This window comes from Branchiostoma floridae, chromosome 1, assembly GCF_000003815.2.
Source record: "Branchiostoma floridae strain S238N-H82 chromosome 1, Bfl_VNyyK, whole genome shotgun sequence".
In the NCBI taxonomy this organism is placed as follows: domain Eukaryota; kingdom Metazoa; phylum Chordata; class Leptocardii; order Amphioxiformes; family Branchiostomatidae; genus Branchiostoma; species Branchiostoma floridae.
The window spans coordinates 10,526,359-10,545,730 of NC_049979.1; the positions used below are offsets into that span (position 1 = coordinate 10,526,359).

Here is a 19,372-nt window from a genome sequence, read left to right on the forward strand (position 1 = left end):
GTATACCTAGTGGGTATTACGTGTACATCACACAGAACTCCAGTTTTCAACTGAACAAAGTAGCATTTCAACATGGTTATTGCATCTCAAAGGAGTGAGTAAACATGGTGCAAGAGTGGGCTAAGATAAGTTGCACTTCCTGTAGAAGATGACTAAAAAAAATATCTCTGGATTGGTTTCAAGATCTGAAGCAATAGACATCAGAAACCATGGTGCCAGTCTCCTTGATGAGTAATGCCTGCACCCAGCTCTCTGCCAATAGAGACTCAAGAGAGCTTCATATTGCCCCTAAAATTAACCTCCCACCCCACACACAAACACACTTTTTTAAAACTCAGCGTATCCTCAACATCTGCAGCAACCAAGAGCTGGTAACGGCTGTAGGCCTCAAAATGGCTGTCACCCAGAGTAGTCCTGTTGTTGGGTTTGGTGATCTGGAAGAAGGGACAAGGTCATGTAAAGTGTGAGGTCGTCATGCAACATATGTTTGAAGAGTTCAACAAGGCCTCACTCTCACCAACAGTCAGCTGGGACCCACTATTAAAGCCTCTACCTTTAGGTCAATGCCAGAAATTGAACTTTTGCTCCCATGCCAAGGTAATGATGATAAGTCACAAATGTTATTAGGCCAAAGTTGCTAAGCAGACAAGTTCAACCCAGTCACCATGTTGTAAAGTTGACAATCAGGATAAATCACCATGTTGTAAAGTTTGTAATGTCCATTTCATAATCGCTAGTCAGTCAAGTAACAATCAGCCCACACAGGGGCACATTTGGGATAAATAAAGAAATTTGCTTTGTCAAAGTTTGTAACCATTGTGATTTACATACTTTTTTATGTGAATTTACATTGTATCCCCAAACAAGCAGCAATATAATCTCAATGCAGACTGGACGCTGTGTTGGTCCTTGTGATACTGTATTGCAGGGCTTTAGCCAGCGTCCGTTTTTCCGTCAATTGACGGAAATTTGCTGCCATTGACGGAAAAAAAATTAAACCATTCCGTCAACCTTGACGGAAAAAAATCACGGAGAAAGATATGGAATCTCCTGAATTTAAATAAAGTACGGCTATACCACGCCCAAACACCCGAAAAACTGCCGCGAAAACCACGCCAAAAAACCCGCGGGCCGATTTTTCCCAGCGCACGGCAAGCGCCGGCGTTCTTTATTTGCATTAAAAGAATACACTGGGCGGGTAAATTGACGCGCCATGACCACCGGCGCCAGAAGGTCTCAATTGAAGTCTGTTATATGCGTTTTTGTTTACTTTTAATGTTAAACAACATGTGCTAACTGTAACATAACAATAAAATGAATTTACATAAAGAACGGGGCCGACTGGCCCGACTCCGACATACTGCTACGTGGTATAAACAACGGCGCGGGAACGGGCCCAACTTGCGCTAACTGTTACATGACAATAGAATAAAATAACCATCGAGCGTCTTACGAGCGCAACATATGGGCTAACTGTTACATGACAATAAAATAAAATAAACAACGGGCGTCTTACGGAAACAACATGCGCTAAGTGTTACATGACAAAAGACTAAACTGGTCCGACGGGCGCTTGCACTAGCTTGGTAGTTGGTACGTTCCTACAAACTTTCACCCAGAAGATGACGTAGCACTTGTTGTTGCTAGCGGCAATTTTTTTGCTGGTGCCGATTCCATAATTTTGATTGAAATTCTGTGAATGTTACGTCGACTAGTGTTGTCCTTTTATGTCGTAAGTATACAAGTAGCTTTCAATTGACGATATAGGAAACCATTGTGTAGGTTATGAAGTAAAACATTACCTACCTTGACCTACGTTGACAAATTCGTAGCACGACTCGTGAAGTCCTTTCGCTGACGCTGTCTTCCGATGACCGAGAATATCAAAGACTACGAAGTATGCGAACTAGCTTAGCTTTGCCATTACCCATTGAAGGAGACGGAGACTAATAAGTAAAGTTTCTTTTATTATAGGAATTCATCAGGTAGTAGATCGTTTTTATTCAATAAACTTTAATCAGGTTTGCTTCAATTCTGTGCGTGCGTGTGTGTGTTATTTGAGGTTGTGAATGGTGACGTTACGGAAGGGCGTGATAATGATCGCACGAGGCAGACATTGTTTTGTTTAAATTTTGTAGCCAATGACGGAAAATAATAAACGATGACGGAAAAAAAAATTTTCGGAAGGATTTTTCCGTCAATGAAAATTGGGCTGACGGAAAAAAAATTCAAGCTGGCTAAAGCCCTGCTGTATTGCCATCCGTAAAGCTGCTACTAGAAGCATACACATAAACTAAGTAATCAGATGTACGTGTAATGTATTTATCCCAGAAACCAACAGATAAAATGTCCAGGGGGTCTTTTTTATCTTGATGGTGTTGTTGCTAGGAAGATAATATCAATATCACTAAGACATTCATGAATAGATGTTACCTATTACATCTTCCCAAGGTCTACCTTAGAGCATGTAATAAATATGTACCTTTGCAAAATGGAACATATTGAATCTATCATGCAGGTTCATTGTAATTGAATAAAAAAAATGCCTTTAGGCCACACCAATTTTATTTGGTGCTTCTTGGATTTGACTGTCCATTTTTTTCATTTTCAAAAAAATTAAGTCTCTAGAAATAAAATTACAAGTTTTGCTATCAAAAACCTGTAAATATTACCATTCAGAGCCACATACACATAATTTCAGTTTAATAACAATGCCTTTTATTCAGAACATTAGTAACAAATTAAAGGATGGAATTCATTGTATAAAACATGCCATTAAACTCCTCAGTCTGTTTTTATTTTGTGTTCGCCCCAGACCTTTTGAAAAATCTATTTTTATTTTTCGACCTGTCAGTCCAATTTTTTTCTGAAAAAAATCTGAGAAGCAACAAAAGAATTTGGCATCGCCTTAACACTAGTTCACCTTTATCCACGGGTTAAAAATAACGTATGTCCATTATTTTCAAAATCTGGTAATTAAGTGGTATCAAGTCGCCAGATGAAGCAATATTGTTCATATAACTGTAATATTTTGCAATTTGAAAGCCCCGCCAGTTGATTTGATACCCCTGAATAGATCTAGATCTTGTTAAAAAACAATGGATATAAAAAAATAAGTTACCTAGCGGATAAAGCCAAGGTGACCCAGCGTTACATACTATTAAAAAAATCTCAGTCTGTAACTTAAGCTACTGTGGTAGCTAAAGATGGCAATGGTGCAGTAAGTAGTTCCCTGGATGTAGATCTAATTTTATCCTAATGTAGTGTACCAATGCAATGGCCACCTCCAAAAGTGAGTCATTTCCTTTACAACCCAATCCCATACAAATATTGTCCTGCCCCAAACAAACCTAATGAGCTACAACTTGGGACAAAGTACTGAAGAGGGAGGTGTTTCCTTCCAGCTTGGTCAGTAAACACTGGTATCCTAAGGCAGGATTGATTTTAAACAATCAGCCACTCAAACTATTTGCACACACTTTCTGTCCTGGGAGCTATCAATTAATACAGAACATGCTCTGACCAAACATTAATATCTCCAAGTAGATGAAGGGTCAGAACCCAGTGCTTTTTTTTAGAATTCTTGAATGTCGTTCTCATAGATTTCCTATGAGAAGTAGTGGACAAGAAAAATACAGGCAGACCTGTGAAAGACATTTAAAAAGCAAAAAAAATATCCTCATAAAAGTAAAAGGCATACCTGGACCCTTCCTCTACTTGGAGATTAGCATGAACTACAGGTAAGGTGGCCTTCTCCTACACCAAACACACACACACACACACATGCACACACAAAATGTTAATCACAAAAACTATATTCTAAACCAATCATTCTAAATGCCTTTAGTATTATGTCTGTATTGTACAGTGCTTACAGGAGCATGAAAAAAAGAGAAAGTCCTTGGTATAGACAGATGTTTTCACAACAAACTGGTAGAAACCACAGCCACCAAGTGCAAATACCAGAGAAAGCGGAATCAGTCATCAAACCAACATGGACAGGAACAACGGCCACGTAAGTGAACTATTACGTCACATCCAAAGAACAGGGGCATTTATAATAAAAAGTCAACCAAAAGTCAATAAAAACTTCCATGCATAATTCAAAACAAAGGCCTACAAACACAGATGGTTCTTTTGCTTGCAAAGACATTATATCCCACTGTCTCTTGTGAAATTCAAATATTATATTAAAGGAAAACCCCTGCCTGTAAGGGTTGGTTATTCAGGTCTAAATGTAAAAGCAAAGCCTTCCGTGCACATACATGCCGTTATGCTCATCATATCTCCTAATTTCCCTTGGTGTCTGGCAGAAAATAAGAGGCCTAAAGCAGTCTGGTACTAGTACTAGTAGTAATGACTAATGTTATTAATTAACAGACAAGAGCCTCAGGTGATACACACTCAACTCTGTCTCCTTTTCTTTCTGAAAAGTATGGAACTGATTTCAGAACACCAAACAACACGCTGACCTAAGTTTGGGAACGACCCTGTGTCTGACTGAGAATTTTATGACGTACAACTCTGGTCTATTGTGCAAGCTCAAATATGCTCCCAGGAGGACCTGTATGAAAGGTACTCAGACAAAAGTGGATGACATGAACACCTGGTTTCCATGTTGCCAGTGATCAGCCTGGCCCTTGGAGACCATGATAGGACACTGATATCACCAGGGGACCACACAGCAGTGCTTACAATAGTTAGGTAGGTGGTGTGTACATAATCAATATTTGCATTCACTGCTACCTCCGGCTGATACTGAAATCAGAAAATCAAACAATTTAGAAAAAAATTGTAGCTGCTGAATCGCTGGTCAATCATTGAATAATGGAGTATATGCTATCTCAAATGGAAGTAAAGTAAACCATTGACTTCCAACTACTACTGGTACATTATCATCCAAAAGTGACTCATTGCCTGGGAATTTTCGATGTTATGTTTTCTGGATAGTTTCAAGTATCATTACATTTGTCAGTGATAAAAGCAACGAAATGGGTGACTCAGACAAGGCCCAGTGGGAGTGGATCAGCCATCAAACAGGGAACTCAACAGGAGAAAATATGTTTCTAATGTACAATTAGGAGGCAAAGACAGGCTGTCACAGTACCTGCCTTCAATGTACTTCTGCACCTGACCCAGTCAAAGTGCAGGGTCATTGGTAATGGATACAAGATGTCATTCAAGACAGTCTAGCCATACTGTGGCTGTGACTGTGAGCAATACTGTGCAGTACAGGAAGAACAGGAAAACAAGGGCATAGAACTACTAGCAGATGTGACAAACGACAAGGACAATATATAAAATTCACCTTGCAATAAAGCTAATTATAGGTCCTATAGATGTGGAAATAAAGCATGTATTATAATGCTTAAACAAATGGTATGACTTTTGATTGACTCAGTAAAAAAAAGGCTAAATTTCAATATAGATTATTTAGTGTAAAAAGAAGAAAAGACACCACTGATACATTGCAGATCACAGAAATGTGTGGTAGCACACAGCACTGCAGTGGGGAGGAAACTACTGGTTTCCTGATGTGACTTAAAGTTGGATGATTGCCCAGGATTGGAGAAGACTTGGCTAAGAAACTTTAAAAAATGACAAGCTAGTCTTTTCTCAAGTCTTAGTTCATGTATTCATTTTTCTTTTAGGCTAAGGCCACACCAATTTAATTTCTTGGTTCACGGATTCGCTCGCTCCTATTTTTTGGAGAAAAAAAATAAAAATAAAAATTACCACTCAGCAAATTTTCACCATATATGAAACCATTCGCCAGCTTTCTGGTGTAGCAAACATAAAAACTGACACTACTTTTGTAATTTTCAACGAACAGGTGCTGTTACTGTACAGTAATAGTCTTTTGTACTTTTTTCAAGCTGAAAACTTTTTATTCTTTATGTTTTGGATTAGCCCTTACCTTTACCCCAACCATTTTACAATTTTTATTTTTATTTTTATTTCGCCCTCTCGCTCCATATTTTTTATGAAAAAATCCGTGAACCAAGAAATTAAATTGGTGTGGCCTAAGTGGACACTTTCACAGCTGACAAGCAGCAAGAATGATGGTGATGATTTTTCCAACTTCAGTCAGGAGTTTAGGAAAAAAAATCCTATACCAGGCTTTGCATTATGCGCTAACAACTGAACCTGGAAACCGACTATTGAAGTCACTAGGTGAAGTTCTTATCAGATTTGTTTCTGCTTTTGACTGCACAGTTATTTAATTGTTGGGCGGGATCCTCAGGGCTGTAAGCATATTATATTTGTTTTGCCCCAAGTACACTTACTTGCTGTTACTAAGGAAGGCCTTTGAGTTCTCTAAACCTAAGATTGAAAACACAGGAAACTTCCACTTGACAAGAATAGAAAAAAGATTAAATTCTGTTTGTTTCTTGACCTTGAGGGCAGGATATACTGGAAGGAAAACCTATAGAAACCTACTTGCAATTATTAAACAGTGCTATTGTGTGCTGTACTCATTAGCAACTGGTTTTAATTGAACAAGAGTTTCTCACAGGAAATTTCTACTTGACAAAAGTACACGGAGTTTAAATCCTGTCTGAATGCTGATCCTGGGACAGGATGCACTGGAAGTCAACCCTCAGAAACTCTCTCATGCATGCCTGCAAACTTCCATTGATGACAGACTGTGCCACTACAATGTACAAGACTGAACATTTTACAATTCATCAATCATATCATGTACGCTTTCAATGGACTGAACTTCTCAAGCAAAAAGGCATGAATCTGAATTTCAGAACATACTGGTAACAGTACTAACTAGGGCTGGGTACCGGTACAGAAAATTCAGGTCCAGGTCCGGTTCAGGTCCAGAGGATCAGGTCCAGGTCCGGACCTGAACCTGGACCTGATTCAGTATGACTCATACCAATGGTCCATTTCACTACAAAGAAATCTGTTTGGTGGAGTTTTAGATTTACACGGCGTTTTAAAATCCTACGCTAACTGCACCTGTACGATTGGCTGTAAAACTTGGTAGACATTACTATAACCTCTACTCTACTTCACTCTTGTTATTTTCTTCCACCTACAAGCGCCAAAACGTGTGAATGCCTGACAAAATAATCTCTTAATTTTCTAATCGGTCCAACGTCCGGTCCACCCAATTTTTTCAGGTCCGGTTTTTCTGGACCGGTCCAATAAGAAAAACCGGTTTTGTACCGGTACGCTGTACCGATACCCAGCCCTAGTACTAACACAGTAAATGTATTACACACTCCCTTCTGCCTTGTTAGTAAGTGAGGTGAGGTCCTTGGTGCAAGCTGTCTAATGGATCATTGTACATTGGGGAAAACTACTCTTTCCCCTCATATGGCTAGCTCTCCTTGAACTGGGGTTCAACGACATGCAGCTTTCCTTTGAACTTGAAGGACTGCAACTCAAACCAGAGGTGTGCATATTGGGGTTCTGAACTCTGAACGACTGGGCTGTGATTCAAACCCCTGATCAGTTGACCTTGTGAACTGGCAGTGGGATTGCTAATCCCCGAGACCACCTCATGATACCTACTGTACACCACTGCATGCTGACGACTAGCCTGGATGCCAGACTGTTTCCTGGGCCTAGAGTATAGAGCCAAACTCCACTCTAGCCTAGTCTAGGGCCAACATGCTCCCAAGGAAGTTCTACAGTAGGCCCCCTGACTCAGTTTAGACCAATATCGGGCGGACAGCCCGGCTGGAGTCTTGTATCCAGGCTAGCTAGCCTCTAAGTACTAACTGCAAGCAATGTGATCATAAAAGGTTGAATCTTTTGACATATGACTATATTTAATGCTACAGTCACAGCAAGAAGCACCATCCAGTCCTGCCATTTGACAAAGGAGCTTTACGTTTAACACCTTAACAACTTACATAACTGTGACACACCTTTCCGTGAGACTTCCATCACAAAGGGTCTTTTTGTTGGAATTAAAAGGACTCCAAGCCCTCCTACCAGCTACAATTCCTCATCTTATTTTGAATTCGTTATATAGACAAGGCAAAATTGAAAACTTCTGTATCAGGGCTTAGCAAAGCAAGCATAGCATAGAGCAAGGATGTCCTTGTATTGTATAGAGTAGTCAAACGCTTGCATGTACTAAGAAAACGGATCACACAGGTAAAGTTACCTACACTACAGTACAGAAGCTTGGTGTGTGGCTAAGAGTCGAGTGATAATGAAATGAAAACAACATTATCTAACGCGGACAGGAGTTGTCGACGGCAGCAAGATTTTATAGTAAACAGGATATTTACGCTACGTACGCACGTAGCACTGATTGTAACGGTACAGGCTCAGCGTGTGGTCGGAACACATAGCGGACCGCAGAAAGAAGAGCACAACAAGAATTTGCTGTGTTGACGAGGCGGTTCACAAGATTTTTCATGGATCTTAAAACATCGAAGAAAAGTTCTGATGCCTTACCAAGAAGTAGTTGACCACTCCACCGTCGGCGCTACCGCTGTCGGAGCCGATCAGGGCGCTATAGTACACGATACCCAGGACCCAAGCTGCCACAAACAACGCCAGCAGGACCCGACTGCGTGTCAACCGCCGCCGCATCGCTCCCCGCATCTCCCTGCACCGCCCCGCCGGCGACTCTCACCATCCGGGCGCGGTCTTCGCACTGCCCGCCGCCTCACGTGCGACTCCCGTTCCCCTCAGGTGAACCCCGCAGCAAGTCGAGCTGACACGCCTGGCTGAACGGTCCGAAGCGCCAGTGGAGTCTATGTGTGTACTGTACGGACTAGGCGCGCCGCTCTCTGATCTCACTCTGCAGATCCTCAGTCAGCTGATAGGGTAACTTTTCACCGGTGTTGCGGCAAATTCGGCCGATCTACTTACCGGCATTACCAGTATTATAACAGTAAAAATAAGGCATTTTAATTTGTATAATATGATTTAAAGAAAAATTATATTACATTTTAGGGATTTTGATAGTTTTGCATAATATTAGCAACAGATATTTTACATATTCGAGTCATTTTTCCACTGACACTGAATTGGATGCTACAACTGTATGGCAGGCCTGCGCACCGACCTCTAACCTCTGACCCAGATTACTAAGCACGTTTGCACGAGGGCGTACCTTTCTTAAGCTTTCTGCAAGTCATTTTCCGACCCTTAGAGTCCGGCTTAAGTCTAAAAATGTCTTGGATATCGGAGCTAACCCTACCACAAGTCCACCACAGTCACCTCATCATGGGTGGTTTAGCGGTGGCGTCGGGGATAGCCGCCTACTCGACCTACAAACTTGTGACCCTCAAGAGCCACCATCAGAAAGAAGCGCAGAAAGAAAACGTCTACGAGACCGCCAAACTTCTCAACGAGTACCTCTTGTTTCATTTCGGAAGTCCCAAGGAGGTTCTACAGTTCGACTTTGGCCCGAAGGATGCGCTAGAGAATTTTCCCAAGCGTTGTGCAGAGGAATGCTTGGCACATGCACTAGATGGGGTCAGTGACATAGAAAAATTATGCATAGAGATATGTCACGTTTTGTGAAAATGGCAAATCCAGGAAGTTTTAGCCTTTTAACAGCATATTGGTCTCCTATTCCTTCTCACAATCTCAAAATATAGATCTGAAGTCCTGGGTTCTCACATTTTGTACTGAGCACAGAGTTTTATTTGTTTGTTTGTTTAAAGGTTATTTGTTTGTTTTTCTCAATCTGTCACGTTTAACTGTAATAACATTACATGATAATAAGAAAGTTTGATTAGTTCCAGTACCTAGTATCAGTTTAGGAAACTCATCGCTTAGTAACTCAACTCAACAAAGGATTAATTTTGTACTTTCTTGTGACCAGTCCCTTAAGTTGCATTTTGTTAGTCCTGCTGGATTGGCATGTTTTTGGCATTTTTGCTGTGCTTTCTATTTTATCCTGTTTCTTCAAGGCTGCCGGCAAAGCTTGACATGAAGAAAATGGGACAAAATAGAAGTCTGACAAAAATGCCCAAGAATGCATAAAAAACAAAGCTGTACCTCTGCTTGGAGAGTATATGTACCTGCCCCATCTCAACCAGATGTACATAACAGCTACAGGACATGATGAAACTTACACATTGTTGTTGATAAAAGTCCTCTCTGGTATGTAGAATAACCTGTACCATACCACAACTTCATGTCAATGTGTTTTCCTTCCAGGCGGACATCCCCAGTAGGGCACTTGACATTGGCTGTGCCACCGGGAGGTCTTCCTTTGAGCTGGCCCGAAGGTACAGGGAGGTGGTGGGCATTGACTTCAGCCATTCCTTTGTAGCAGCCTGCGAACAACTGAAGGTGGCAGGGACCATAGACTACAACCGGCAAGATGAAGGGGACCTCACTACTCAGCTCAAGGCTGTAGTAGACCCAGCAATCGTGAGTTGCCTTGCCAGACTATTGTTTAGACTTTAAAGTCTATCTTATGAGGTCAATTTATATCTCCATTCAGTGGTTGACCTCCGCTATTACCCTGGAATCCAGATTTTTAGCCAGCACTGGTAGAGAATCTGTTTGGGAGCCAAGGTAGTTCTTCCCAAGGAGCATAGATAAGCACTACAGGTAGGGAGAGTTTGTTGGCCTGGCTAAAAGCAACCTGCCTTGGCTAAAAATCTGGTTTTCGAGGTGTTCCACTGTGGACCACTTTGCCTTCTGTGATGATAACAGAAACCTACTTTCCTTGACCCTCCACAAATCTCTCATAACATCAGCTGTCAACACACAAACACATACAGTACAAAGCACCAAGTTTGTCCTCATGAAAAGGACAGAGAAATACTCTTGTTTGGAACTGGAAGTGGAATTGCTGTGAGGTGAAAAATCAACTTATTTCATGTGGTATGTTAACCAACCTCTCTGCATGATCTCCTCCGTCATCATACTAAGCACTACATGTATTACAGTTCTTGGAAGAGGCTATCCTGGGGACCAGTCCCCCACAGGCTGTCTCTCTCCCATGAACTGTTCAGCCTGCCAAATATTTGTAAGCTGCAAGGGGTACTGGATGTTTCTATGCACGAACCCAGTCTTCTTTCCCCAAACACCCAGCTATCCTGGTAGCCATCCGTGGTTGATGTTGGGTAGGAGAAGACTGAGGCCAAGCATAAAGAGGAACATGGCTGTCAGGAGTAGTGTTTTCAAAGTGTTAGGAATTTGAAGAAAAAAATAGAATGCACAAGAGGGAAGAGATGAAAACCTATAGACTAACACTGCATATACTGTTGACCCAGGGGAGTACTAAGTTTTTCATCCCTCTCCACATGACCCTTCCTGGTTCCTCCCCATGGTTTGAGTATGTTTTGTCTATCTCCCCAGGACCGGTCCAGGACCAGATTTCAGCAGGGAGACGCCTGTAACCTGCCCCTGGACCTGGGACAGTTTGGCTGTGTGCTGGCTGCTAACCTCATCTGTAGACTCCCCACGCCGTTTGACTTCCTGAACCGCCTGAAGAGCCTGGTTGCGCCGGGGGGCGTGCTGGTCATCACGTCTCCGTACTCGTGGCTGGTAGAGTTCACTCCTAAGGTAACAACAAAACTTTGGATTCATTCAATAACCCTGCCACTGCACTGATGTCCAACCTTTTTTTCATGCTCTTTTTTTAACTCAATTTAACCTTGAGATACTGTAAATGCATTTAAATTCGCGGGGATTTAATTTCGCGGTAGCGGGTAAATGGACTTTTCGCGGTGGTTTTAATTTCGCGGTAGCACCATGCACTGTATTTCTTACTGTTATGGAAAAATGTTCGCGGTGGCTTTAAATTCGCGGTGAAGCGGCCGCCGCGAAAACCACGAACATTAATCCACTTCGAACATTTCTGCATTTACAGTACAGTCTAAGCCGTTTTTCCAAGACTTCAAGGGTGGAGGAGGTCAGAGGTCTTTCATACTGGATGATACACAGTTATTTTTGAAATTCGTCTATCCTAGCCTCTGTGACACAAGCTCTTGTTGTCATGTGTATATCTATTGCACTGTGATACAAATGATGCCAAACCTCCCATTTAATAACCAATGTTTGTCTCATAGAACACATGGCTCGGTGGCTACAAGGACAAAGACGGGAAGGAAGTCAAAGGTTTCCAGACCCTCCAGAACAGCTTAGGAGGGAGCTTTGACCTGGTCACACACAAGGACATGCCGTTCCTCATCAGGGAGACTGCACGGAAAAACCAGTGGACTGTCGCACACTGCACAGTCTGGAGAAGGAAGAAGGAGTAAAAGTTTTAAATGTCACGATGTCAATATTTCTGTCCCAACGGGCCTGTTTGAGTCACAGGAGATGGGATGGAACCGCATAAGGAAAAATGATGAGGCTATGATTGGTGATTATAAAATATTGCCTGGTATTTAGAAACCATCGTCTTTATAAGGATAAAGGAGGTGGAATACTTAACCAGAGAACGATACACATAGGCTTTATTTTCCACAAGAATAGATTGGTATACGTAGTGTACGATCAGGTCAACCTAGTGGTTAGGTAACTTTGTAGATAGGCAGCCTTTTTGGAGCAATACTGGTATTTCACAGCTGTTGATTTGGCTTTAATGATAACCAAGAGCTGGAACGATGTACATGTGTACTTCATATTTTTCAGAGATCTGGCTGTAAATTTACATACATGACAGTAGGTCATGGACTAGCTGTACATCTGGAAATCATGTATTTATATAATATAAAGTGCATTGTATATCAAAAGAAATTCCCAGATGGTATGGTGTGAAATGTTGTCAGTAGTGGCAAGTTTTCTGTCAGAAAAAAACTACTATCCTCTTACAGTTGAATTCTACTTAGCTAATAGTACATGTGCATTCTAAATTAATGGGTCAAATACACATGTATTGTAATATGTATTCAGACATCTGTGTGATTCTTCACATTCAACAGAAATCCTGTAACATTATACAAAAGACATTAAGCTAAGAGGACTTCTGGATAGGTCTTGCAAAAATAATTGTCAGCTTGTATTTTCAAAATATGTCCTGATGATGGCAAAGATTATGGATCAGTTTAATGAAAAAAATAAATTTGATGGAATTTTGTTATGTCTGTTGGGTGCATCCAAACATCTGTAGATTATATTGATGAATAATTCACATAGATGTTATGGCAATCATTAGGAAAATGCAAAATTTGTAGCATTTTGGTGGCCTGCAAGAATTTTACAGTGAGCATGCAATGAAAAGAAAACCAGCAAGGCTGGGATTCTCTTTATTTGGTGGCAAATGAGATAGTATCATAAGCTGGCGAAAGAAGTGTATCCAGCCTAGGAGTATGCATTTCCCACCCCTAGGCCGGCTATGCTCCTTCGGCCAACTTCTGATACTACTAATATCTCATCCCACCCTAGGATCTGCTTGGAGACTAGGCAAATACAGATAACATTCCACATTTCTGACGTTGACTAACCAGCACCATATAGTGTATGGCAAGACACTACCATGTACAATCATTGCCTATGGAGACTGAATTGGGGGCTACTCAAAAGTTTTTTTCTACATTCTGTTGTATACATAAGCTTGAAACATTTTCAGATGGATATTTGGCTTGTCCTTATCCTACTACAGATTGCATTTGCAGGGGGAAAAATGAGCCAATTATTTCTATTCTCTGTGAAGTGAGAATATGTATAGAGCAGATGAATACTTAGTTATGCTGGGTATGCATGTATATGAACTTAACTCAGAAGTAACATCAATTTTGATTAAATGTGTCTTTTTCTTCCCTTTATTTACCAAAATATTACATTATTATAAGTCAGTATTATGGGAGAATTGACTGGTTGTCACATCCATATACATGTACCCAAATTACTCATAGTCCTTAATTTACCAAATATTACAGTGAAATGATAGTGTTATGGTAGAATTGACTACTGTAGTTGCCACATCTATACACCCAAATTACCCATAAATTTAACACTACCCTAATTGTGAAACAGTTCACCAGAAAAACAATCATTAGAATGTAGTTATTGCACCATTTACTATTTAGACTAATTCTATTGCACCATCCTGTGCTTTTTCTTCATGCATCTTGTTTACTGCCATGCCAAAATCTATAGATCAAGGTTCTGTAGTAAGCTCTGAATTTAATCAAGCTTCCTCACACTATAATGCCATGTAAAGCCATGTAATGAAATACACTGTCTTACAGTTTCAATTGCTACTGAGAATTAATCCTAAACATGCTTGAATAATGGAGGTAATGGCATTTGTTTAACATGATCGCTTCAGATCATGAAATTCTAATCAAAGTGTACACAATAATAATCATATTCTGGCAACATTCATAATATCAGACTCTCGATAAAGAATCTTCTCCATGTGTGACTCTAAGTTCACAATGGTTATGTGCTAGTGATTCCTTTGATGGTTAGTATTTGATACCAAATGTGCAGTACTGTTATAACTGAATAGGCTGGTCAAAGCTCAAATGTTCTGTTTTCATATCCCAGCTTCTGCTACCATCACATTTCCAAAATTGGGGCCCAGCCGGGCAGCTTTCATTTTCAGGAGTGAGTATTATGATTGAAAGACAACAACACCCGCACAAAGTAAAAAGAATAGTCATAAGCATAATTTGTGTATATTCCTTAATTAATACTTTTATTTTTTGTTTCTGCAAACTTTCCAGGCGGGACTGGTTTGAAATGTGACCGTGGCATTATTGGGGTTTCAAGGACGTGTCTAGACTTGATGTAGATAGATGAGCATCTTCCTCCCATCAAAGGACAAAGAGGAGTCCCCATGATTTATCATTCATCCCTGGGTACTTCTGTGTCAGAGCAAATGGGACCCCATATGGAGTTCCTGTCTGTCATGTAGAGCATAAAGTGATAAGAATAGCATATGTAGTGCCACCTTTGCCCTGTGATATCCACTATTCTATAGGCAACAAGCCAGGGCTGTCTCCAGGACCCATCCCTTCATTCCCAGATGGAAATTTGCTCATTAGGATAGAAAAAAACTTCACCCAATCCATAAAAAAAAGTCCGAACTTATATCATCAAAATGCATTTCCGTATGCTTAAACACAAATTTAGCAACAAAAACCAACAACATGGGTTCCCGTAAAATCTGTGGGATGGAAACAAATTTAAAGCTGGAAACAGCCCTGCTATAATCTATCTGACTGTCAGAAAGGAGGACCCACTTCAATTAGAGGCTTAAAGTTATACTACAGGTCATCGTCATGCCCTTGCCCTTGGGTTAGATATACATGGATTTCAATTTCAACTTATATATCGTTGAAGAGGTTCATCAGTCACGTCTGTTTAAGTTACTATCAAATTTCTTCGAACAGATTCTCCGCGTCCAAGATGTACTGACAGACATCAAAAATTTGGAGGTACGTTCTCTACCTTTAATAAACAGTCATTGTTCGAAGAAATTTGATAGCAACTTATATATCATTTTTTTCAATTTTATCTTTACATTTCTAGCCATTGAGAACACTCTACTCTATAGTGACTTAAGTGCCATCAAAATTTTCAGACCCCCAGTATTTACAATATCAAAATTCCATAGCCTCTGTTGCAGACTTTTTCAAGAATATACAGTTTTCTAACTGCTGCGGGGGTTCTGATTGCTTGCGGAGGTCTGAGTGACGATCAGACATCAGGAAACAACCACAACTGACAGAAAACTGTAGAAAACATATCCACTAGGGTCTGCAATGGAGGCTAAAACTCCCAGGTTTCATATTGCACAGGCTCCTGTACTCCAGCGGGACCACTCCCGGCTGCATCAGCGGGACAGCGAGCGCTGCTGTGCCTGTGCCTCGTCACTGGCCTCGTACTCCTCAAGGTTCTTACGAAAATCATTCAGGAAGTTGTATTGCTGAAAAACAAACAGCTCATATGTAGTCAGTGAATACATCAATTTTGGTCAGTGAATTGATGTGTATTTTTGCTGCAACATAAATGAGCCATAAAATACAAGGACTGCTTTTCTTCTGTCAACCTGTATCCTGCAGTGTCTTTCCCAGAGTCTCACATTTACTTTGTTTGTTCACAAATGTGTGATAATTTCGTGGATATAACTATTATAAGTTATATAGATTGTACTTATTATTTGCTTCTAATGACAAGTGTAACTGTGGTGTGAACACAATTATGATATCAACATGTCACAATATCAGAGATCGATGATACATGGCACTTCCATGTATCATCAATATCTGGATGTTTGCACTTATTGTTCATTTAATTTGCACTTAGATATCAAAATCTATCACGATCTGCCATGATGGCAGATTGTGACAGATTTTGATATCTAAGTGGTGCAAATTTTTCTTGTATATTGTGCATTTCATACTGGTAGTTAAGATTTCCCACTTGTGTTTGCAATACTATAGTAGTGCTTTCACCAAAGAACCAAAAATTATGTTGGATATAGGCAATTGTACAGGAAGTCAAAAAAATGTTAGCAGCACAAGTGTTCTCATATCCAAGTTATCTACAATGATGTAGTCATGACTTACCCTGACAGTCTGTACGGCCCCGTGACCTCTGACCTGCTGTACTCTCTGTAAGGCAGCCTGCGGGTCAGCAGTCTCATCCAGGTACAGCATCAAACAGGCTGCAACTGGGGGTCAAGAGGGGAGACAGCAGCGATAATTCAAATTGCTCCCTTCTTCTAAATGCAATCTGTGTATCAAAGAACAGATAACTGCATACAGGCTTTTTTATGAGAGCAGCAAAATTTGGAAAGGGAAAAGACTCACCCAGACAGGACCTTCCTAGCCCTCCATAACAGCTGAAAGGGTAAAAATGATTGTAAAACTTTGTCTTCTGCAAATCTATGCTATTGCAAAGGGAAAAGTAACATACACCTAACAGCAGTTACTCAAGTAACTAGATATAATTTTGGAAATGGTTAGACGTTTCAGGTAGCGTCCACAGTGGGACTGAGTAAATCTGTGGAAAAGTAGGCTCTACACCCTAACTATGAATTGATGAGACAGAGTGAAGGAGGTGAGGACAAATTTTTGCTAGAGGATGTCTAACCTTCATCCATGAACTGTAACGTACTCAGCTGAATAAATTTGATTTGGGTGCTGCATACTCACTGTATCAGTGTTTTCTTCCCTTGAGACAAGCAGACTTTCATCTCCTCCAGAAGTTTGACGCATGCCGCCATGGCAGGCGAAGTGCCATCAGGGAAGGAGTGGTGGTGTACCGTGAAGTCCGCATCTTCGTATCGCTCCAGCAGGCGCGGCACGCGGTACTTGTTCAGCTCTCCTCGGGTGCACAGGACAAAAATGTCCCGAATGGACTGGGCCTTCAGGTCCTCTGGGATGTGGAAGGTTACAGATATAACTTTCATTTATCATTTTTATTTGCTGTGTGGTATAGATTTATTATACCATTATACACATAGCTGTATAATAAGCTAGATCAGACTTGTTTAATTGTGCTGTACTTGTTGCGTACCGAATGGTTGGCTTAGTTAGCTATCATCACCAGCCGTGTAATGTACCATTTCGTTTTCAGTATAAAGACGAACAAAGGATGCATTATTAACACAGTACTAAAAATATCAACATGTATCTTACCCAGATCAGCATCCAAACTTCTCCATGTTTCCTTAAATCTGCAACCTACAGGTAAACACAACAACAGGGTTTGATACATGGGCAACTTTGTAACTTTGAGGATGTAGTGATGACAACCCCGGGGTTATGAAGTATGATTCTTTCAACAACGAAAAGAAATCCTCCTTTTGGGTAGTTGGCTGGATGACGGGCCCCAATCTCAGATTATCTATCTAACTCAGAGTCAGAGAGTCTTTTGTAGAATTTCCCTGGGAGAAGTTGGTCCTTGCAACAAGGAGCAGTGGAAACAGGACTGACATCCAGACTATACTACCCAATGGCATACAGAGACATCAAAAGTTGCTTCCCACCAGTTTAGCATTGTATGACTGTACATTTTGCACAGGTATGTACTAAACCTTGACAATAGAAACCGTGGCAGTCCTCTGTCTCACCTGGCAGGGCACAGATCCCAAGACTCTCCTCACAGCCAACACTGGATAAACTCAACCTGGGTGGGAAAACAAGTAAGAAAAAAGAATAGATCAGAATACATTCAATTCATGCATATAAAAAAAGGTTTGTTTGTGAGGAGAAATGCTATAAAATCTGCAGTGGTTGAACAATCTTTTAATGTTTACTATTTGAATTGATGTGGTTTGGGCCAAGAACTTTAATCCTACATTCTTTTGTTTATCAATCATTGGGTATTACTATTAGCGGCATAAATCCTTTTGACCTTTTCTTTTCCCGTAAAATTGCATGTGAAACAAAACTGTTTCACATGCAACTTTACGGCGGAAAATTGGCCAGTTTTCTTCTTGAGTGCAGTAGAAATGGGTAAAACTTAAAGGACATATTTTTAAAACGAATTGCGGACATAGGCTATCATTTCTCAAGTGTTTGTGATGACAGCGTAACCCAGACAACAACTCCTGTTGAAGACAATTTATTTAATATCTCACCAGTCCACTTGGAGAGGGTCCGTCTGCAGCTGCCCCTCCTCCTCGGAATCGGACGAATCGAACTGGCTCATCTCTTCGTCTGATGCGGTGACAATTGGCTACAAAGGAACAATAGTTTATAAGATTATTCAACCTGCACCAACAAAAAAGCAGAGGAAAATAACGAAAGGGGTCCGACAAACTCACCAGTTTCACCGGCATATTGTGACCTGCTTGGAGGTCCTTTTAAATTTCTCCGCGTCTGCATGCTTATCTCTGATTGGCTCGTTTTTCATTACGTCACAGTCTGCAGTGATTGCCTGGGTTCTTTTACAGCGACCTCTAGTGATTAAAAATATCACTGCATCCACAAGGGTTCTTCAGAACTACACTTTGAATATAAATCGCTAGAGGTCGCTACTGACTGGTTACAAGTAACTGCAGTTTTGCTGTCAACAGCTAGGTGACGCTGTAGTATTTGCTTGCATTCTGGGATATGTGTCCTGGCAACTTCAAACAATATGGCGTGCAATAACCGGAACACTGAGCAGGAATGGGTTTGATCAGGTGCTGTTTGGCTTCCTTAGCCAAATTTTGAAGGCTTTGAACAAGAAGGTAACTGCTATTGACATTTCTGCATGGGTGGACCTTGCCACTGTGATCTTGTCGTCTCGTATTTGGTAGGGACAGGTGCAGAAAATGGCAAGTTTTACGAATGTGTAAACTGACAGATTTGCAGCCCCGGTTTGTTTACATCCACATATTTCCCATAGTACGTGGCATTGCACAGATTTAATTTGCTGAAAGAAGCCATTAACATCTGGTTAAGAGTCAAGTTTTGTAGACAAGCGAGTGCGGGATCTTGAGTAACAGCTGCGGTGGTGGTACAGTGATACCACGTAGAGTAGA

General features: G+C 40.9%; 4 protein-coding genes across 5 annotated transcripts in view; 2 read left to right on the forward strand and 2 right to left on the reverse strand.

Annotated features, from left to right (window-relative positions):
- Positions 1-8,829, reverse strand: part of LOC118414906 (polypeptide N-acetylgalactosaminyltransferase 16-like) — a 34,429-nt gene extending 25,600 nt beyond the window's left edge. Inside the window, exons 1-2 of one of the 2 annotated variants that reach the window (XM_035819205.1) lie at positions 8,428-8,829; positions 324-434 (exon numbers count right to left, since the gene is read on the reverse strand). In XM_035819205.1, the coding sequence (XP_035675098.1) occupies positions 324-434; positions 8,428-8,577 (261 nt within the window). In that variant the 5' untranslated portion in view covers positions 8,578-8,829. The remainder of the gene's footprint in view (positions 1-323; positions 435-8,427) is intronic. The other variant, XM_035819213.1, reaches the window with a different exon arrangement.
- Positions 8,830-8,998: 169 nt separating this feature from the next.
- On the forward strand, positions 8,999-13,027 carry LOC118414924. Its single transcript, XM_035819266.1, has 4 exons — positions 8,999-9,456; positions 10,147-10,362; positions 11,299-11,505; positions 12,012-13,027. Exons 1-4 carry the CDS (start codon positions 9,151-9,153, stop codon positions 12,201-12,203), a joined length of 921 nt encoding a protein of 306 aa, XP_035675159.1. The 5' UTR covers positions 8,999-9,150; the 3' UTR covers positions 12,204-13,027.
- A 2,390-nt stretch (positions 13,028-15,417) lies between these two features.
- On the reverse strand, positions 15,418-18,779 carry LOC118414936 (cyclin-dependent kinase inhibitor 3-like). The gene is made up of 8 exons (XM_035819278.1): positions 18,671-18,779; positions 18,485-18,582; positions 17,975-18,030; positions 17,541-17,585; positions 17,055-17,277; positions 16,710-16,741; positions 16,467-16,570; positions 15,418-15,823 (listed from the first exon to the last, which is right to left on the reverse strand). The coding sequence occupies exons 1-8, from the start codon at positions 18,683-18,685 to the stop codon at positions 15,731-15,733; spliced, it is 666 nt and encodes a 221-aa protein (XP_035675171.1). The 5' UTR covers positions 18,686-18,779; the 3' UTR covers positions 15,418-15,730.
- A 100-nt stretch (positions 18,780-18,879) lies between these two features.
- LOC118430517 (F-box/WD repeat-containing protein 7-like) overlaps positions 18,880-19,372 on the forward strand; it is a 45,481-nt gene continuing 44,988 nt past the window's right edge. The window contains exon 1 of the mRNA XM_035841474.1: positions 18,880-19,078. The gene's annotated coding sequence lies outside the window, so the exon portion shown is untranslated. The remainder of the gene's footprint in view (positions 19,079-19,372) is intronic.